This window comes from Platalea leucorodia, assembly GCF_965183815.1.
Source record: "Platalea leucorodia genome assembly, chromosome: Z".
Lineage (NCBI taxonomy): Eukaryota > Metazoa > Chordata > Aves > Pelecaniformes > Threskiornithidae > Platalea > Platalea leucorodia.
The window spans coordinates 80,195,762-80,218,390 of NC_138858.1; the positions used below are offsets into that span (position 1 = coordinate 80,195,762).

The window sequence follows — 22,629 nt, forward strand, 5'->3', positions numbered from 1 at the left end:
CTGAGAGCAGTAATAACAGGATGCTGAAAGAAGGAGCTCCAAGAAGACCTCAGTGGCCTCAATTTAAATTTCCTCCTTCCATACAAATTTTTCATGGATGGCTGTCAGAGCCCTCAGATGTGTGTAGCTGAGCAAAAGCTTGAAAGCATCAGACTTTGAGGTAACTTTCAGGCCACATAGTTTAGCAATATTAGTTTGTGCCTGTTGAGAGCCAGTTTAAATAGATACTGACTACATTTAATTCTATTTAATTCTAGTGGTTTCTGAGTGGTATCATAGCTTGTATCGTTAAAAAAATTCCCAACGTTTATAGAGTCTCACAGGATAAAATATCATAGGATAACTTCCCAGGATGATGAGCACTTGCATTAGAAAAGGTCAGTACTGTATGCATGTATTGACTCAGGAGAGCAGGTTAAAAAAACAGTCATTTCAATGCTGCTACTGTAGAATAAGGAAATCTGTATCTTTTTCTCTAAGGGGTCACATACAGGTTAAGCATGTAGTGCTAGCTGGTCTAACATAAAGCTAGCTACTGCTGCATATCATCTAACTTATCCTCCAAAAATTAATTTATGAAAACATTGCTTCCCTGTTGTTTATTCTGAGGTTATAGACAGGAGTCTTTACCACTTGAAAGCTAGCACTGAAAAGAGATAATGCCTCCTCTTTTTTTTTCTTTATATAATAAATGTGTTGAACATTATAAGATGAAGAGCTTTTAATTTTATGAAATTTGGTTGGCTGTCAAAGAGACATTATAACAAGTGGTTTCCAGCCAAATTGCATTTGCTGAGGAGTGATGGATCTCTTGCCAACACTAAAGAGGCACTCTTCACATTGGATGTCTGCATGCTCCTCGTGGGCAGAATGCAGTAATCTTTCTGAATGTAGACATTGGAAGTTCCATAGCAGACATGGAAGTTCTCATATTAACTGTGTCACTGTTTCCAGTGGCTGGTGTTTTAACAAATAGAGGAATAGAGCTGGTGAAGTTGGGTGGCATTGTTCTTGCTGTAGTGGTTTGCTTTTGTGACTGTCTTATTCTGTTGTGACCTTTCTTCCTGGGCGCTTTTGTTTGTTTGATTTTAAATTAAGAGAGGGAAGAAAAAAAATTTGGGTAGTGCATAACATGTCTACATCACTCAGGGACGACTCGTATCTCTCCACCTATTACACTATATTGTCACCTGCCATAGTGATGAACGCAGCATTAAAATGTAATCAAATAGTTATTCTTGTGTATGTATAAAAGTTAGAAAAATATCTGATCCCATTGTAGGCAGCTTTCCAGAGAAAGTGAATCTTGGAGACTCTATTAGGACCATGTGTAAAAACAACAACAAAAAAAGCAAACAAAAAAAATCGTGGTTTAAGTCCTGGCAGCATTAAGGCTGAGTATCTGTAACATTTCTTGTAGCGTTTTTACCCTAACAATTCATAGGGATAGCATCCCAGGTATTACCTATAGAGTAGCTACTAACAAATCATCTGGATTCTATTGAATATTATAGGGAAAAGTTTAATGTTTTGATATATAAAAATATTTAAGAGGCAAGCTACATTAAAATGTGAATTCAAAGCAACTGAATGTGGTAGAAGTTTAGTGGGTTTTATTATGGCTGTTTTAAATGTGAAGAAAAAGAATTGTTTACGCAATAGGTGATTTGACTTTATTGTATCAGGAATAATATAGCATACAGTTAGGGAGCAATACCTTGCTGCATATTAACTGTTAGTTTTATAAATGCAATCATCCACATTAAAATAGTTACACTTACTTGTTTCTGGGATAATATTGCTTATCACGTATGTTTAAAAAAGTATTATTCTTCTAGTGTCAAAGATAGAGGCAGAAAGAATAATTTTATCCATTTTCAAAGGATGACATTTAAGAGGTTTTTATGTCATTTAAAAAAATATATATTTTTTTAAATCTGTAGATAAGCCTGAGTTGGATTTGAATGTTTTAAGATGCTGAAAAGAAAGGCTTCTTTTGCAGCTGTTGTTAAAAAGAAAAAGATAATATTCATTTCTGTTTGTATCTTGAGCATTTAGTGAGGAAGTTTTGAAAATTATCTTTGTGAATGCAAATTAGATACAAAATGACTAAATGATTTTGAGGGGTCTGTGGAAATGATGCAATCCAAGAGAAAAACAGAAGTGAGAACTCTCAGTGTAATCATCATACGTGCAGAACAGAGCCTGTTAGATGCTGTCTTGGTAATGAAAAGCCAAATCAAAATGATATAATACTAATAATCCTAGGGTCAGAAACTAAGGTTAAAGTTGCCCATTATGGAACCAGAGATTGTTCGGACATAAAAAGTATTTGTGGTTCTGGTGAACTTATTTGTAGTTAATAGTGTTAAAAATAGATCTATTTTATATTGTTCTCTGTAGATCTGTGCAATATTGTGATAAAGGGGGATTGTTTGATTTTACAGTAGTATGTGATGGCTGAACCAAACTTAGAAAAGGGGTTCGGGGATGTTGGGGGCACTGGAGAAACTGAGTAATATTTTCATAGTTCTTAACCCAGTATTTAAAAGGATTACAGTAGTAAGTGGCTTAATGAAATGTTAATTTCACAATGCCTCAATATCCTGAATTATATATTTCTGAATCTGAATTCTCTCAGTGCCAGGAGGCACACAAGGCGCGAACATCGTTCTTCCACTTCGATCGGTCTGCGGCTACGTGCTCTGGAGTCCCAAGGGCCACAGCGCAGTCTTCTGTCGGTTTTTTCCTCAAGACATGACCGATCCAGTTCCATCTCCTCCTCCTCACTTCATTACTGATTTTTTCCATCTCCGAGTTGATGCTCGTCGTTTCTGCAACTTTTTTTTTTTTTTTTTTTTTTTTTTTTTTCCCCCGGGAGGAGGTAGTTGGCCTCCTGCCCAACCCCCATGACTTGGAGGGCCAGTGGTTTTTCTGTCAGGGTGGCCTTCCCTTAGGCTGCGTTGGTTCGCAGCACCTTCTTCAATTTTATCCGGTGCACCCTCCAGAGAGGGATTCCCTATCCACCACCCAGGGGACGTGCCTTCTAGCCGTGCAGCTCCAGCCGAAGGGAATTATATATTTAATTCAGTGAAATTAATGCAAAGTTTAATTAGCTTATGTGCAAAAACATCTCTCTTCTGGAGTGTGTGGGAGTATACCTACTGTGTGTGTATGTAAGCACATACTCAATGAAATAAAAACACTCAGTTTGCTCATTGTATCATAACGCCCATCTCCAACCAAAATTAGTTCATTTATAATTAATGATTTGCGTATTGTGAACTTACGCATGCCACCATACCAAATTTGCAGGGCAGAAACCAGAGAATATATAGAAATCATAGTTGTCCTGGGTCCAACCTGCTAGTTTTTGGTATTGGTAGTCAATTACTCTTGACAACCATAAGATCATCATAAAATGATGAGTATCTTTCTAGTGCTTCTGCAGGCAACAGAAGCAATTATATTAGAGAGAGATGCAGCAAAAGACTGAGAGGAAAAAAGCTATATTGGGATTCTCTTCAAAGGTTTTGATTGGCTTTAAATACTGTTGTGGCCAGCTGTTATATTTCAAAAGGTAATTTGCTAAGTCCATGAGTCAGTTTTCCTTAAATCAATGTGACTTGTTTGTAACTATATGATTGGCTGATGAGAGTGAACAAATCCATTTGACAGCCCTACTCAGTGGTTTGCTACTGATAACCTAGCTCAGAAGTGATATCGTAATGTGACTAATGTAATTGAAAAGCATATATGGAAAAAGGAAATGTTCTTTCTTCCAGGTAGAAAGCATATTAATTGAATAGGTGAGGAAAGCTGCAGAAGAAGAGAAAACCCCCTTGCCTTCCTCCTCTTTTTCCCCTGATTCCTGTAGCTGACATGGGATGCTGAGATTTCTGTCTATGGATTTACCTTGGGACTAGATTACTGATGGCCCAGAAAAATTCTCTGCTGTCTCTACAATCTAACCTCCCCCAGATGCCCATAGGGTCTGTATACCCTCTTCTCTTGGGGAATGCATGTAAGCCCTTATTTAATGGCACATGAGGAGTTCCCTCTGGACTTTTCAATCCTTTAGAGTACCCTCACATCTGCACCATGTGCTGTTGTTGCTTTTTCTCCTAAGCAGTAGCTTGTTCTGGAAGGTGAATGTTCTGCCTGGGTTTTCCTGCTCTGCTTGGAGCAGGAACAAGAAATTTATAACAAAGTGGTTTCATTATCACGATTTTTTTTCAGCATTATCTGGCATTTATTTGAACTTAATAAATTGATATGTTTTGTATCCCAATGCAGAATGGGTGCAGCAGACAACATTTACAAAGGCCGAAGTACCTTTATGGAAGAACTGACAGATACTGCTGAGATAATAAGAAAAGCAACTTCAAGATCACTAGTAATTTTGGATGAATTGGGAAGAGGAACTAGCACACATGATGGAATTGCTATTGCTTATGCTACACTTGAACATTTTATTAGAGATGTAAGTGTTCAAATCTGAGACATGCTTGTGAATGCTTGTTCAGCCTGTACTATGGTAGGCTGACTTTGACGTGGTGTAGAAATGTGGCACGTCTAAACTCAGAGCAAAAGGGTATGGATAAAGGATACCAGTGCAACGCTGCTGTGTTTAAAAACATTTAAAGCCAGACCTTCTTATGTGTCTATTTTGCTGTTGTAGGTGGAGTCACTGACACTGTTTGTCACTCACTATCCCTCAGTTTGTGAGCTAGAGAAGGCGTATGCAGAAAAAGTTGGTAATTACCACATGGCTTTCTTGGTGAATGAGGAGGAAAGTGCTGAACAAAAAGGTACAGTATAAATCCATCTGAGATTAGGCAGAAATTGTAAAACTGTTACAGTAATTTAAACCTCAACATGGAAGTGATACATCCAAACTCACTAGAGTATCAGCCTATACACACATTTTGGGGGGCTTGAAAACAGAACAACCATTTCTTTTTCCCGTTTAATATAAGGATGACTGAGCTAGGTCAGATAAAAGATTCACCCAGCCCAGTATCCAGCTTCTCACAGTAGCCAAATACAAAGGATTAGGGAGGAGGGATATGTTTTTTTAAGAATTGACGTGATATTTGGCACTAACATTCCCCCTAATTCATTCTTAAAAGTGTATTATCTGCTTACATTGTAAACTAATTGGGACAGCGTGCTTTAGTATTTGCCACTAAATAATGTGTTTAAATATATAATCTATCACTTTCAAAATTATTTTCGCAGAGTTAGTTTAAAAATTTAGGGTTTGGCTGGAGGGAGATTTCAGCTTTTGTATTCTCTTTAATATGAGAAGCAGGGATCCCTGAAATATGTGTTAACTTTGAGCACAAGTAGTTCAAAGTAATGTTGTGTTTAGGTGAGCACGATCTAGCCACACTGATGTTGCCAGTTAAGAGCACCACTCTCCTGAACATCAGCCTGTCCTTTTCTGATAGAGTTCATTAATTGAACTGTTGATCTCTTCTCTCAGATAACTGAGATGTTATCAACATTCAATACTTACTATTCTGTAACTATTGTGTCCATGAAATCCAGTACTTTTTGTTTCACTGTGCTGCTTTAGCATTTCTACTTTCAACATTAGTTGACCTGAACCTTCAGGCAATATGTAGTCTTCACTGTTTGCTACAGAAAGCACAATAGGTGTAGTACCACAGCCTGTGAGCAACAACACATCTGTGTTTCTTACTCTGCCTGTATCTTTAGCTCCTGTTGTCTTAACATTTTAACTCTTTTATTTTATGGCATGTTTTTTTCTGATCTTTGGCTTGGATCACTCGGATCAAATCAGCTTGAGTCATCAGCATTTATGGAAATCTCTGTTGTTTCCAAAAAACTGCATTTTTAAGACAGAAGAATGAATGGCAGTGAATGACGCCATAGTTTTTCTGCTCTTTACACAAGGCCTGGATTGTGCAGAGATGCAACAAGAATGTCTAAAAAGGAAGGAGTCGTTTAGACAGATTTATAATGATGGCTCTTACATTTCCATCTTATTGTCATGGAACAGAAAGAATCCCTAGCAGAAGATCCACCATCCTAACCTTTGGTTTTTCCTAAGTATTTTCTATAGCTCCTAGCCTCCTGGGAGGCACCAAACTTTTTGTTGTGCTGTAGTTATAGATTTCTTGACTGTGGGATTACTGACACTTCAGTTATTCTGTCATTTCTTAGCTGACATGAGATGAAATATCCCAGTTACACCATAACTAATCAATTTGACATAGAAAGATTCTAAGTTTTACACACACACAAACAAGTCTGCTTAATATTAAAGAGTTTTTTCAGTCTCACAATGGGCACATAAAATGTGTGGTCTCGAATAAATCATACAGGAAGCATGAATGATAATGAGACCACAGTCTTTGCCATTTCGGTCTTTGGTCTACTACATTTTTATTAACATAATAGAGGAGTTTTTGATTTTGGTTTTATTTTTTAGGATCTGAAGATGAAGAGAATCCTGAATTTATCACTTTTCTTTATCAAATAACTAAAGGAGTCTCTGCAAGGAGTTATGGGCTAAATGTTGCCAAACTGGCAGATATTCCTGAAGAAATCTTAAAGAAGGCAGCTCACAAATCAAAGGAGTTGGAAAGCATAGTGAATACGAAAAGGTCAGAATAATTGTGATTTCTGCCCCCCGCCCCCCCCCCCCCCCCCAAACTTCAGTTATGGTTCAAAGAGCATTTCACACAATGTGCATTAAAAAGAACAGTAAGAGCTACTTCAGATATCCTCCTACCCTTCAGGGAAGAGACAGTGAAACAAAACTTTGAAAAAATATTTAGGAAATTGTGCTATCCATTTCAATCAAAGCTTTAGATTTTAGTGTTAGCTATTACATCAGAAGTTAATTGCTGCCCTCTGAAACAAGATTGGAAAAAACTAAATGCACGTTGAGCTAACATTAGGAATAAACTATTTTTTATTTTCTTATGGCAAATACCAGCAAATTTTTGTTTCAGGTATGTATTTTCACTATATTCAGGAAGAAGAACTTAAAATATAACTATCTTCTAATATCTACTTCCGTTCTCACCAGTGATAGTGAAAATATTAATAGATTTAATTTAGAAAGTATATTATTCACTTTGGAACTTGAAATGGTATTTGCATACTGTAGTGTAAAAGGAAATGCAGATATTCTTTTGGTTTAACTTAAATATTTATAATGTATTTTGATTTCCCCCCCAAACACACAAAATTTTACTGAAAGTTTGGGGTTTTTAGTATTTTTCTGATAACCAATTTTAATTTAGGAGCATATGTACCTTATATATGAAACTAGTTATGAAAATTCCCATGTGTATCAAATAACATCACCTTTATAAAAACTGTAACATTATGTACATAGTTTAGATATAAATATATGCTCGTATTCATATTCATTTCCACTGAATTTTTTGTTATTATTTTCAGTGGCAGTCCTCTCAGCAAAATTCAAATAGCCCTTTAGGAATATGATAAATCAAGATCTTTGGTGCCTGATGGCCGTAACTAATCCTGACAGAATAATTTCATATGAGAAAATTTTAAGGACTAATTATTTGTAGGTGCAAACAGTTCTTTTGTAACTTAACAATGCTCAGCACTTAACACCAGTTTTTATCCCCTTTTAGGAAAGCAAAATAAAAACATTCTATTGAAGATACATGACAGTTTATAGGAAAAATTATGTGGTAGTTTATGTTAATTGGAAATAATAGTCCGTAATTGAGAAAAGTAAAACAACAAATTGCTAGCAATTTCTTAACTCTGTTGTTATAGGATAGGTAGGGTTCCAAAATCAAGAAAAAATTGTTGTTCAGAAAGGTGACAGTATGGGCTGGAAGGGTAGAGTTACTATGTAATAAAATTGAGATGCGAAATAATATATGTCCCTTTGGTTTATCTTCCTTTGTTCTGTGAAAATCACGCTAGCATATTACTTGGACAGGGCACAAATAGAGTTCTAGCATGTCTCCATTGCTAAAAAGAGTTAATTGCATACAAAACTCATGAGCAGTAAAAATAGTATGCGATGATGTCGTTAGAAGACTGATTTACAGTGCCCATACAGGGGTAGAGTGAGGGCCGACTGGGCAATCTTAATTATGGGAGTTAATTGTGTCCCATGTATCAGCTTTTGAATATGTAAGCTACCATCTGCATTTTAGCTTTCAGTATGTAATTTGCTTGCATTCCTAAAGTGATGAAGAATAAATACTTAATCTAAAGCTATGGTAAGTCCTTTATCCTGACTTAACACTAAGGCTGGAAGCCCCACAATGGCACACTTCACTGCAGACTTCTGCCATCTGAGCTACATGAGTGCACGTACCTGGGAGAGACCAGCTGGAGCAGGCTCCCCCAGGCTGCTGGAGGGAGTGCTCCCTGACCTTTTCTCCATGGTGCCAGGGCTGGTTTTTGCATGACCACAAAACAGGCCAGGTCAGGGATCTGATCCTGCTGAAAAGTCATTCTTTCTCCAGTTGATAACCACGGAAGTTCCGTTTCCTGAGGCTACATGTGAACAGGCATTACTACCTGAAGAAGGAAATGGTGGGAGCGAGATGAGGAGGAAGCCCTTGATTTTGGCAGCAGTTGGTAGAGTAAAGGTAACCTTGAGACTGCAGCCCTGCCTGCCAGACCAGCCTGCCCCATCTGAAGTTTGACACTTTTGCCTCCCCCTTTAATGAGAGACAGTGCTATGTAGGGAGTGAGGGACAAGGGACATCCACCACACAGCAGTTGCTAATTCGTTGGCTTTGACCTGCACCAGATTATTCCTTCATTGTAGACCTCTTGCATACACTTTGGAGGGAACTTCATGCATCTATATAAACCTGGAGCTCAAGTCAGTGAAAAATAAAAAAAAAAAAAAAAATCAAATGTCTGATGATTTCACAGTGCATAAATTATTGTATTATGTAATTCTTAATTTTTCCAGTTCTTCTATGCAGGTCGTTATAGAAATATTTTCTTTTGTATATTCCTGTTTATTTTCACTTACTGCCATGATGTGATCTAAATGTCAAAGTACTCTTCCATACCTTCTCCCCAAAAGAGACATGAACAAATTTTAAAATGGGTATGGTATATCTGTGGTAGAAAATAAAAATTATCGTGATCTTCAGAATCAAACTCAGACCTGTTCATAGCAGTATACTTGTGCTGTCACAATACCCACAGGCCAGCTGCCTTGTCTTATTTTTTTAAATCACTTTCATATTATTTAAGAAAATCCACTGGGTAATTCCATCCAGTCTTGACATCTTTGTCATCAGGAATGTGTGTTAACCCATTTTAAATGTCGTGTTGTTATTTGTCACAGCTCTTATGAGTCCTTCTTAAATCAAAAAATATTAAAAAGAAAATAGGAAGGATGTGTGTACTCATTTATTTTGAAAATGCGTTATCTCTTTATGATTCTACCAGTGCAAATTTGTAGGAACTGAATGCTGAAAACTAAACTGTGCAAACTACAGTACTATTTATTTCCTTTAATGGTTTACTCTTGCTCAGTGTTTTATTACATCTTGTCAATGCTTCTGGTACTGTTAGTTATAAAATTAAATTGTTGACTGTCCTAGAGCTGGAATACATATATTGGAAAATATTAACTGATTGTTTAAAGATCACATAACATTTTAAGATATGCAAACAGCTATTTTTGACTGTGTATAAAATTTTGCACATGACTGTAGGGCTTTCAAGGTTTGATGTGCTTAATTTAAAAATGTGTCTGTATTTTGATTGGTTTGTTTGTGTTTTTTTTTTCTTCCCCTCCCCCCCCCAGAAAAAAGCTGAAGTCCTTTGCTGAAGTATGGAAGATAAATGATTCTCAGGAACTTCAAAAATGGAAAAGTATGTGTGAACCTGAAGATGAAAGAAAAGACAGTTTTTAATCCTTAAATCATTCTTAAAGATGGAAAATATTGGAGATGCAAAATATAGGTCTGGAGACTAATAGATTATATCAGGGTGTAGTTCTAGGTGCATTAAGTTGACTTTTCTCCTTTTGAGAGATGAGATTTTGCATTGTGATATGATGCCCCACATCTGCTTCCTGATTGTATGTCATTTTCTCACTCCATATTCCTTCCCTGAAGTGTTTTCTACCCTTTTCCTTAATTGCAAAATGTCTACTGGCATTGGATTTAGTTTCTAATATGTTCAGAAAACATGAAAAATTATGTTGGTAAATTATTAGGTAAATCTTTTATAAATAAAATAATGTCTTTTAACTTTATTGTACTTCAGTCTCTAAAGAAATACTCTGTGTTGGGAAAATGTAGCTGAGTCTTGACTATGCTATACTGCTCTGTAATTGCGAAGAATGAATACTATAAAGAGACTTTTTTTTTTTTTTTTTGTTCTAGTATTAATGCATTTAAAATGCACTGGTTTTGTAGAGCACCCCCTAAATTTTACGTGCACAGTGAATTTAAGAAAGTGTGTGTTATGTGGCTGGGTAGGAGAGTTTTGTTTCTAGTGGTGAGAGTGATGGTGGTGCAACTAGTAGTTTTCAAAGCAGCAGCACAAAACATGGATTGACTGTGTTTTGTTTTCCCTCTTCATTCTCATGCACGCCTGCTTCCTTTTCAGCTTCAGCTTTTCTCCTGGTCTTGGCCCTCTCTGGCACAGTCTAAAGAAAGACTTACTCTAAGTAATATAGGAGTATCATAAGATGAGGTGAAAGACACAATTCAAACTATGCAACTGGCATCCCCAGTGCTCTGTCAAATGCAGAGTAAAGCTGGGAAAAATAGAAATGTTTTTTAATTTTTTTTATTTGCAGTTATCAAGTTCCAATTTCAAATGGGAATGTGATATCCAAATTGTTTTTCCTTTATAAACGTAACCAGGTGAAATATCTTACTATGAAAATGGACAATGATGTTGACACACTTAAACCTTGGCAAATAGTTTGTTGTGTTTAAAAAAAAAAATATTTTATTAAGTGGAAAGAAGTGAAATAAAATAACATCTTGATTTTGCTATAAAGAAAAGAATAAAATGAGGTTTTGTAATCTTTGAAACAGCTGAACCTTTCTAATTTTTTCAGTAAATGAGGGATTTTTTTTGCAAGATAATGCATGTCAGATGAATACAAAATAATGTCATGCAGCTGATTGAATTAGCCTTTCCCATATAGAGAACTTTGTGCAGAAAAGGGTGTAATTTTTTTACCTGTGATAAACAATTGCTAACCTTCACCAAAGACTTTTTTCCAGGTTCTTCAGATGACAAAACATCATTTAAACAAATAGTTCGTCTGCTACTCAAATAGCAGCAATCAATATGAGCATCTCCTTTCAGAATGTGTAGTATATTTATCTAAACTGGAAGAGCTGAAGAAGAAAACTAGTCTTTCAAGGTGTGGTTACACATGTGTGTTTATCTGTGCCACACATTGTGAAGCACAATGAATATAATACTCCATTATTAATGCACACAGATGCAGTGCATTGGATGTAAGGACCTCTGACCATAGTCTTCAAAGAGAATAAATGAGCCATTACTAAATTCCCATATGTGGTAAATGTGCTTTTAGTGAGACTGTCTTTGCCCTCAAGGGAGCATTCAGACTATGCTCTGACAAGAAAAAAACACCTGGATGCAGTCTGAAAAAATTCAAGAAATACAATTAAGAATGTGTAAGTGGACACAGTATTACTGGCCTGCTCATACTATCAAGTACAAAGCAATTACAGCAGGCTTTTCTCTTCATGTCTGTGATCATGTTGGAAATAACTTGATTTTAGCCTTGCTCAGTTCAACAGTGGAGGTTACCTTGCTATCCCAATAAGGTTTCTTCTAGATATGCAAGCTAATGATTAAAGCTACTGTTTTATTCACTGCTGATTATTATAATTCCTAGCAGATATGTAAAAAATTATGACCATTTGAGAATGCACTTATAAGGAGATGCATACTATTATTAGATGCGTTTACTGCTGGTTTTAGGGTACATTTGTAATGAAACACATAGTACAGTGCAGATTTATCTAGATCTTGTTCTGTGGACGTGGAGCAGCCACGCTCATTAGCAGAGTGAGCACCATGTGAGGGCGATCACTCTGGGACGTGACAAGTTCAGAGCTCACTTGGGTATGTTTGCGGAGCATGAAATTAGGCGTAGTCTAGACGGGCAACCAGACAGACATTCCTTGGCCTTTGGTAGCATAGAGTGCAAGAGGGATATAAAGAAACAAAGACTTTCTGGAAAACAGGGAAAGGCATTAATTTTGTAGGAGGTTTTTTTTAATTTCTTTTGCTGTGGTAAGTTGGGACTTCTGTGTCTGTCATAGCGGGAGTCCTTCTAAGAAACAGAAAGATGAGAAGCTGCTCTTGTGTTGTCCTCTTTTCTCTCTCTCCCCCCCCTTTTCTCTCTCCCCCCCCTTTTCTCTCTCCCCCCCCTTTTCTCTCTCCCCCCCCTTTTCTCTCTCCCCCCCCTTTTCTCTCTCCCCCCCCTTTTCTCTCTCCCCCCCCTTTTCTCTCTCCCCCCCCTTTTCTCTCTCCCCCCCCTTTTCTCTCTCCCCCCCTTTTTCTCTCTCCCCCCCCTTTTCTCTCTCCCCCCCCTTTTCTCTCTCCCCCCCCTTCTCTCTCTCCCCCCCCTTCTCTCTCTCCCCCCCCTTCTCTCTCTCCCCCCCCTTCTCTCTCTCCCCCCCTTTCTCTCTCTTTCTAGCACACTAACCATCATCTTAAAGACGATTTGAAGTACAGTTTTGGTAGTGGCATGATCTTGGAGATGTGCCCTGTTTTTAAACCACAGTAATAAAATTTTGTCTGTGTGCTGAGTCAGCAAGTTTGATCCTGTGTACTGATGGCTGTAAGGTTAAAGAAGAGTGACCCATACTTAGATGGTCCTTGGCTGTAGTGGGAATTTATGCTAGTCTTGAGTTTGCCTTCAAGAAAGGAAGGGAAATCTCTTTGTCTAAATGTTAATATTTTTAGAAACCTGCATAGAGTGTTGGCTCCTACTGCCTGTGCCAGCATGTTATTGACATAGTTAAATTTTAATATTGACGTGAAAAATACAGCTTTGCGTTATACATAAAGGTACAGTCTCCTTGAAAGACTTTTGCACTTTATGGCTTTTATCCATTTTTTTAAAGATGGTATTTATCACTTTCTTAAGCTTTTTCATTGTTCTCTCTTCCCTTCTCTTAACGTAAAAATTTTGATGCCTTTGTGTATCTTGTCTTGAATGTATTGCCTTTAGAAATCACAGTGCAACAGGTGAGGAGCAAAAACTGGCAGAACATTTTGATGGAAGAGAAGGAGAGAGAGAGAGAGGGGGCTGGATACACTGTCACTGCCTTTTTGTATTTGGTTATATAAGAACGTTATTATAGAATACGCAAAGTAAAATACATTACCAGTAGCAATTACCTTTCTTACTGTCATACAACATCTTTCACTGAAGTAATTCTCAAGAGGACTTTTCTTTGTATTGCAAAGTTTTCCAGAAGTATTTATGGAAATGACATGAATTTACCTACCATATAGGTTTGCAACGCGTATAAATGAATTTAAAGATCACTGAAATGTCAGCTGAGTCAGGTATTTCAATAAGTCTGTTCACTGCAATGAAAGTGATATTTATTCATTGAAATCTACTGGAAAGTAAATTATCCAGATTTTCTACTATATGTAAAATTTAGTGAGAATTTAATTATTTTAACTTCTCTGTAGTTCTGATATAAATGCATGTTTCATAGGGAAATAAGGTTTGGTAGATTGCATTGCACTGAGAGAAGCAGGACTCTGTTCCAGAATCTGGTTCACACTTCAGAATGGTTATTGGAGGGCCTCCTTATCCAGTCTCACCCCTGGTGGCCACTGCAATGTCCTCCAAAATCCTGGCACCAGTACTGCAAGTCTTGGACAGCAATCTGAAAAGTAAGTCTGAGCTGCCTGTCTCTTTTTTTCCCCTTTCAGATTTTAGAGCATATGAATGGAGTGGATGGTTCTTATCACCTTTTAATTGTTCCTAAACACAAAGGCCATAGCAAGCTCAAATTTACCATCTTAGCATAATTTTCCTATCTGTTTTCAAAGCTTTCCTACATCTCCCTGCAAAATCTGGCAATCAAATCCAGATCAAACATTTATAAATTGAAGTCGGTTCTGGGGGACAAATTTGCAGTCTGCTGGTCTGAACCAGGAATTTTAAAAAAGCCTATGGTCAGAGCCAAAGAAGGGATTTACGGCTGAACGAGGATGAATTCAGGATTGAAAATCCAGCTGGTAGGTAAACATGGGATTCAGTTCTGAAACCACTTATTTGGGTCTTTGACATGTTATCAGTCCAGTGCTGTTGACTGCTCTTGTTTTGTAGCTCTGTACAGGGGAAGCCATGGATTGCCCAGCTTGGTAGAGTCCTATACTAAAAACACTCTTGCCAAAATTAGAGAACTCTGCTTACTTTAACGATGCTATGTTTGTCATTGTATATGGCTAAGCATATTTGGTGTGGAAAATCCTCGCCTTGCTTGAAATAGTAGATCAGTTTCTTCTTCCTCAGCTAGGAATGCACAAGCTCAATGACTCCCTTAATTACATTATAGATTTTTCTCCTTGCCTAGCCATACAGACAAGTAGAAAGCAAAGGATGTTTTCTTAATTTCTTGTTTTGTAAGAAGCCATCTTGTTTTGTAAGATGTGAGTCGTTGCAGGCTGTGCTGTTAACTGTGAAATGATGTATTTGAGACTAAAACTAGTTTAAGTCATAAGTGAGCTGTAGAGAAAAGGATGACAGTGCCTAAAATACTATTCAGGGGAAATAAAGTGTGAACAAGATAAAGCCAGATATAGAAATCTAAGAATAATTAGCTGTTCTAAGAATAATGGCATTAGGAAATGGGGTGGTTTCCTCCTGCATGGTGTCAGGATTTGTTAAAGAGCGAGCAGGCACTGGTTTGTTTGATATTTTGGCTACAGTCTTACTAGCCAGCAGGTGTAGCATGTAAGATTAAGAGAGTTTGTCTGAGGGTTAATTCTGCAGTGAGCCCTTGCGCTGTTGCCCTGGATGTCCAGCACTCAGTCTACGTACAGTATCTTTCCCTCAGATGTGTAATCAAGAGCATCTTGCCCAAACTAGTCACAGGGAGACAGAGGTAGTGTCTGGTCATGGGATGCATGTCATTGCAACCACAGCTTGTGGAGGACGTGCCAAGTCTGGAGCAGGAAGAACCACTGCTTTTATCGAACAGTAGCCTTTCATCAGTTGGTACTTACTAGCCAGCATGTGAATCCCATTTATCACCTAACTTGCTCACTGCGCTGTGAGGGAGGGCAGGGAGGTCAGTTTGATGCCCGTCCCCGCTTGGTTGGTCGCGCGCGACTGGTGTTTTCATCACTCAGGAAGGAGAAGGAATTCTTGCCCCATCCTCAGCCCTGCAAAGGGTCAACAGAGAACAAAGTTTAGCCCTGAAATACAGAAGTTAGCCAGTCTTTTAAATATGTATATATAAAATAATTTTCACTAAGAGGCATAGTTTTCAAATATTCATGTTCTTTTAAACTTGCAAGGAATCTGTAATAACATTTTGACTGCCCTCCTTCCAAATGTTTGCTTGTAAGTAAAAGTATTTTTCAGGTATTGTAAAATAAGGTGATTTTTATTTTAAATACTGATAGCTGCACCTAATCATAATCATGACAGATACTTCTGATTTTCATGGATTTTTAACCTTTTTTCCTTCCTTTTATTTTCTTTTTTTTTTTTTAAGCAGTCAGTTTTTATGACTTTACAATATGCTATCAGAAAAAGGGTAATTCCTGGGAAAGAAGGGATCGGAAAACACAATACATGGCAAATTTTAAATATACAATCTGCAATAAGGAAGTAGAAATCAATGTTGCTTTTTACTTATAATAATTCAAATATCTAGGGTGACTTAAAACTCAGTGTGTCCTGAATACCAAGAAGATTACTAGATATAATTATCTCACCCTTATGTAACACAAAATAAGTTTCAGTCAAGTACTGAGCTCTTCCTTCTGCCTACATATTGAAATATTTCTCTTTGCATATTCCTCTCTGCATAAAGCATTAGAAATTGACTATCATCTTAGAGCATTTCAGAATATCTTATGTATTATATGAGCACATATTTATAGTTCTTCTCATTCAGAGAGGGAGAAAAAATCACAGCGCCATGATGCTGATCACTAGAGGCAAGCATCACTGAACTTAACATGCGGGACCTCCTTTTGCTGGAAGGTTTGTCAGGGTGGTGGACTGGTGGTTGCCTTTACATGGCTGTGCAGGACTGTCTCCCTCAGCCTCCCCCAGGGCCATGGTCCTCTGGCTGGACCATGTCACTCGTAGGAGGAGAGGTAGAGCCGGGGGGGGGGGAATGCTGTCCCTGCCTGGACATGGGTGTGGTGAGCCTGCGGGATCCAGCGGGGCAGAGGGACCAGGCTTGTGCCCTCGGAGGGCTGGGTTGTTTAGTCAGCTGAGATTCCCACTGCTGGGGAGGAAGGGAGAGGGGAAAAGTCTGTTCTCTGGTTCGACGAGTTGATCCACCATGGGGGGCAAAACCGCAGATGGGGATACACAGGGCAAATATTTGTTTTGCAGTGAGAAGGCTAAAGATCATTCCTTAGATCTCTACTTAGATGTCCTAACTTAGGCAGCTTGTCAGCCCCCCTGTGTGTCTGAAACATCTCGCAATCGTTGCAAAAACAAGTGCTTCAGTGAGAGCAATCAAGAGGGGAGTGGGGGAGATACCTAAGGAGAAGGCCTTGAAAAAGCATTTTTGTCTTGGTTTAAGTCAGTCTACCCAAAAAGTGCATCACCAGGGAGTGGTAAGGCTTGTAACTTGGATTTTTTTCAAAACTGATCTCAAAGCATGAAGTTTTCATAATGCTAAATAAACAACACCAAGGCACTGCACTTTTCAGTCTAAGAATATTCTTGGAGAATATTCTATGAGACTGTCACATTGCAAGCAGCATGGTGTCCAGTGAGACCACCGTCTTCCCAGCTTGTTGGTATCTGTGGTATTTACATTCTCCTTGGTTATGTTTCATGCACACTTCGAATTAATCTCATTTCATTGTGGCTCACTGTAAAAGTATTTCTGTATAAAGTGAAAGACTGTGCTCTATTTGCAGTACTTTACTTAAGCAAAGACTGTATTAATGCAATAAGTAGCTATATTAAATGAGCTGATCTTCTATGCAAGTTCCTATTCTTAATAGTTTCCACACAGGAAAAGAAAATTTTGCTAATCCTTTTAATTAAATTTGCAAACGAAAGCTGTGTAAACCTTTGACACTTATTTTTCTGAGAAGCAATTAAGTCTTAAAAGTAAGCTCAAGCCCGTGGCCAATGATAAGTTTAGTCTGACATTGTGTTACGTCCAAGAAGCCAGCAGGCTGAGAAGCTGTTGCTTTCCTTCCCCCTCTGTCCCCAGCATTAGGAAGAAAATCTCTGCCTGTTTCCCAAGTGATGTGTAGCATGCAGACAGGATGTATGCAGCTGCATGCATGGCACTCAGATTTTATTCCTCTCCACAGAGTTTTGTAAAGGAGTCTCTTAATTCCTCTTTAGCTCTCTCCAAGGCACCTTTGCATCATAACATCCTCTATACCATGGCTGCCTGATTTCCTTAGGACATAGCTTTACTCCCCTTTTTAATAGTTCTAACAGGCTTTGTAGTCTGTTCCTCATATCCACCAGTTGTTTCTCAGCTTGTATGTGCTACAAACATCTCATTTATCATTGCTTATAATTTTGCTTCCTCCTGATAAAGGTGGAAGGTGTTCAACAAAAAAATAAAAAATTCCCTTGATCCTAAATTTAAACTTCCTTCTATACAGCAGCACCTTGCAACTAATTCATTCTCCCTCCACTAACCACCTGCAGGCGTTCCAGTGGAGGCTACAATAGTGCTCTGGATTTCATATTACCAGCGCTTTAATGTAAAAATATTTCAATACATTCCTTCATTGTGCTGTTCTTTAGGCTAGCATGTTCTGCAGTCTCTCTTCTCTCCCCCAATTTCTGTAAAGACCTGTCCGCATGCCTCATTATCAGATGCAGGATTGATGAGACCAGTCACACAGTAAACAAGCTGTTCGACTGCAAGGATCTGTTCCCTGCAGATTGGGAAATGCTGGACCATGCATGTGTTTCCCTCTTGCCAGGATGAGTGAGTTTACTGCTATCTGCAGTTACTTAGCAGATTCTCAATTCTAAAAGTTTAATCTTCAGGGCCCCTTAAAAAGGTTCCCAGGGACTTTAGCAAGAGTTGATTTAGATTCTAGGTTAGAAATTGGTTTGTTATTTCCCCTGTGTTTCACAAAATCTCAGCTAGCATTGTCTGGATAGCTTTGTTTTTAACTTACACATTTAATCAGTTATTCCTTCTGGGTTTTTGATGCGTAGGTAAGAGAATGATAGGGAGAGACATTTTGACTCTTCCTCCACCTTTATACAGTAATCCTTTAATACTTTGCTTATCACCATGGTATTGGAATAAAGAAATATCTGAAATTATATTTTCAAGTCTCAACCTCACTTGGTTTTCTCAGTTTTAGATCCACTAAGTTTTGAAGCAAGTTGATAGCAAGTGGCCCAGTGCTGTACGTCAGTTTCCCTTAGCTTGCTTGACAGATCTCTGTGATCACTATTAAGCATTTAAAAATTTTCCCTTTCATTTCCTGTCCCATTATCTTTTTGCATCCTAGACAGCTGCCTTGTCAAGCACCGACTGAAAGCAGATTTTTTTTTTTTTTTTAAATTGTTATTGTGGTTAAAACCTCACTAGCTTCTTATAATAGACCTCACAGTGAAGCTGTCTGTTAACATAAAAATGTAGCTGCCCACTGTTACAGAGGGAATTGGCTAGACAATTGGACGCACAGTGTTGTGGTGAAAAAGGAGCAAATAAACTCTGAAGTTGACTGAGCACACCAATATTGTGCATTAGCAAACAGGCAGTGCTGCTCCTACAGAGCTTTCTATTTAGCACTGAGCAGGTGGGCATTTGACTAGACTTGGACACAGCCACGGTCTTGGAAGAGAGGGGAAGTTGGCTGTGGCAGCGCCGTGTAACACAAATTCATGAGGTTGCTAAAACCCCATCTTTTGCTTAGGAGATTTACAGTGGCTTTATGTGTAATTCATTGATTGTAGAAGATAACTTTTCCCCAGTTAAGACCATATATCCTGATAAAAGATTTATTCATTGTATTTGGAGTGGGTTTGCATATGAGGAAACAATTGCTTATTAAAGGACGCAAGGCGATACAACCTTTCCTTTGCTGGCAACATGAGGCACAAGTGTCAGAATAGTTTATAATGTTCCAAACAGGGAGATGAGATTAATTATTTGCAAGAACAAATACTGGTCCTGCACCAGTGTCAAAGTGGTCTTCTCACAGGTTATGAGCTAAACAGTGTATGCGCTGGTGAGTACTTGCCTTAGAGGTTTACAAGCTACGGCAAAGAAAGTTATTGACAAGCTGCATGGAAAAGTTCACTTTTTGTTGCCTGACTCCATTCTTTTAGAAACTGAGGGCTGTACATTTTGTACATGGCTTTTGGCTGTCCCAAGACAAGCACTGTAACTGACTTCAACTTTGGTCCATGTTACACTTAAGAAAAAACTGATACTTAGGTAAGAGTTCATACTGCTTTGGAGTTTAGAGTTTTGCGACTGGAACTGATTCTCCGGAAATAATTGGGATCATAAATGGACTATGGATAGAATTGCCTTTAAGGAAGATACAACATTTTCAACAAGTGCAACCAAAATGCCATGAAAACAGAATATTTGTATTGTATCTCTGTTAAACTCTGGAAGTCTCTGCCTTACAGATGGAGCTGGGCAATTTCAGCCTAGGCCAATGTTCTGACACTCATTCACGCATTGTAGACAAGCTACTGTCAGTTATGGCCTCTGTGGTGGTCTCCCACCACTACAGAAGTATACGTGAGCCTACTTTTACTATGGACAAGAGATGAACACAATCCTAAAATCTCTCATGTCTCCCTTACACCTTCCTCTTTCAAGCCTTGAGTATTTTTGAACTTATTGGCCAGTTTCAATCCATATGTCAAGACGTGCTCCTCAACAGTGCACAGGGAAGCTTGCTAGTTGGGGGAAGAAGACCCAAATGAGTCCAAAAGTCCTGCTGGGGAAGAGCAGGCAGGCATTGTGAGGCTGCAGTCAGTGAGCCCACCAGCACGTGCATGAGGGAGCTGGCTGCCATGGGGAGGGTATTTGGGATCAGGGTCAGGAGGCTGGAGGAAGGAAGGCCCTGCTCTTTCAATTGATGATGGGATGACATTAAAAATCTTCCCCTGAGGCACAACTATGTTGTCAGATAACAAAAGTTTGTATAAGCCAATTCACTGTATTTTTCGTATATATATATATATATATATATATACACACACACACACACACATACATGTATATATTTGGAAAGCCATGTTCTCACCTGTTGGAAGCAATTATTTAGAAAATATATTATTCTAATTAAGTTATATTCTTTCTATATGCAACCATCTAAAAATTCCCATTGGATTTCCTAGCACTGCAAACACTATAGCATGTGTGAGTCCAGTCCAGATTTTTTTAAGACAAATGTCATGCTGCAGTATTGGCAGATGTAAAGGGCATGAGTCAGTTACCTGAACACAGACAACTAATGCCATTAGAAATGCCCTGGGATAGCTGAGACATCCTCACAAGGCTGGCAGATGTGACAAAGCCTACAGGGAGGACCCCTGTGTGGGTCTTGCCTTGGGGCATTTCAGAGAGGTTAGCAATGCTATGGTTGTGCATGTTTGGGCAAGTCAAGACCAAAGAGACAGCAGCAAATTTCCTGCCTCATGCTTGACTGCCTAAGCATTTCCCTGGTTGTGTCTGCAGCTTGTTTCATTAATCAGCTGATCACTGTTTGCGTAGGCACCTTGCTGCGGTGTTGATGTGCCAAGTCTCGTTCATCTTTGACCATCTATCTCTAACCCATCTCAGATGACTGTACCAGAATATTGGTACATTGGATCACAACCATTCGCATGCAAAGGACTGCTCACAAAAAGTTTTTTTTAAGATTAATTTCTAATACCTTTACTACCATGGTTCACTTGTGTTTCAAAAAGTAGACATTAGTGTGAAAAAGCATTGAACTAAATTATACTGCACTGATGGATTTATTTATGCAATAAAATTCATACTTGGTCCCCAAGACCTGCACGTTTTGTTTCAGTGTTGTGACATGTCACAGCAGCCAGAGGTGACAAGGATTTAGTCATCCGTGCTTCTCAAGTCCATTCCAGGAAGAGCACAAGGCTGAAGGGTCCTTTTACTCTCAACAGACCTCCATGTGTGTGAACTTTCTATCGCATTAAGTTTGTCCCTGCCTCTCTAAGCTGCTAAGTAGCTTCAGTGCGTGGCACATCGATGTATAATGTTTTTGAGCACTGCTGCCTGCTTTAGGCTGTGTCATGGACAATATCCACTCCTTGGCTATAGAGGCCCGATATCCCTGCTGCTTCTTGAACATGACCAACAATGATTCCCACTGACAGATGGCTTGTCTATTTTGATTGTTACCAAGGCCAGTTTCCTGCCCGTGTCCCGTCTCCCCCTCCCCACCCCCCCGCCAATTAACCAGGAATTCATATTGCACTATAAACAAAATATAGTTCAAGGATTTTTTTTATTCTGATGGTAAGCAGTCTGTTGCTATGTACAAAGTGAAAGCCTTTAAGAGGGCACTTTGTTATGACCTTCACAGAAAATACAAAACTAATGTATCTAACTCTCAGCTGAGGATTGTTTATGTACTGCAGCAGTTAACTGTTGGCAGAAGCCTTCACCTCGCACATACATAGTAGGTAACAGTCTGTCAGTCATCTACTTTAAGAGTAGATACTGTTTGGATACCATTGGCAGCAATTTCATATCTGAGCAAACTTGTCGTGGTAAATCTCTCCTAGGTGCACAGAATATTTTAAACATTCATGTAAGCAACAGCATTATCGACTGTTCAGAGCCCAGAACTGGAGTTTGTCATCAGAAATCTAGATTCTCTTCTCAGGGTTGCTTTTCACTGCTCATTCATCTTGGCTTTGTCTCCTTTGTCTCCAGAAACGGAAATAGCGCAGGTCTAATTCAGGGTGGCAATGCAATGAATGTTTAGTATATGCTGTCTTGTGACATGCCTTGTGAAGTGTAAAGAAGCAGCCTCTAAAGACAGTAGTGTGGATAGAGGTTGATCAGGTAATTACTTTCAGCTGAGAGCTAGCTTACCTAAAAGCATGTTATACGGAAGAATACTTTGCATCTTTATCTCTTGTCTAATTTTTCCACATCACTTCATGTACTGAATGATAAAAAACTGGGACAAGATTCCCATGCCAAAGCATGGGTTTAGGCCAGAGGCCCCTTTTGCATGAAGGCCAGGATGTAGGAGAAGAAAGTGTCCAAACATGCTCCTTTGGTGTCTGCTCTTTCTGGCATATAAGTTATGTTTGCCAGTGTAACTTTTTTCCTCTACCAGCAAGTGCAACAGTGCGGTGTGCTTTGCCCAGTCTAACAGTCAAGAGGACCAACAAACCTCCAAAAGATTGCTCATCTTCAAAACCAGTCACAG

The 22,629-nt window shown here is 38.7% G+C and overlaps 1 protein-coding gene across 3 annotated transcripts in view; it reads left to right on the forward strand.

Annotated features, from left to right (window-relative positions):
• The window catches only part of MSH3 (mutS homolog 3), a gene marked incomplete at its 5' end in the record, with an annotated part of 118,752 nt that extends 104,609 nt beyond the window's left edge, over window positions 1-14,143 (forward strand). The window contains 6 exons of one of the 3 annotated variants that reach the window (XR_014230684.1): window positions 4,297-4,483; window positions 4,682-4,811; window positions 6,461-6,635; window positions 9,800-9,867; window positions 13,728-13,908; window positions 14,068-14,143. Coding sequence is in view for 2 of the 3 variants with exons in the window: in XM_082336196.1 (XP_082192322.1) it covers window positions 4,297-4,483; window positions 4,682-4,811; window positions 6,461-6,635; window positions 9,800-9,908 (601 nt within the window). Of the gene's footprint in view, window positions 1-4,296; window positions 4,484-4,681; window positions 4,812-6,460; window positions 6,636-9,799; window positions 10,199-13,727; window positions 13,909-14,067 lie in introns of those variants that run through there. The other 2 variants (XM_082336196.1, XM_082336197.1) reach the window with 2 other exon arrangements.
• Between the last annotated feature and the right edge of the window lie 8,486 nt (window positions 14,144-22,629).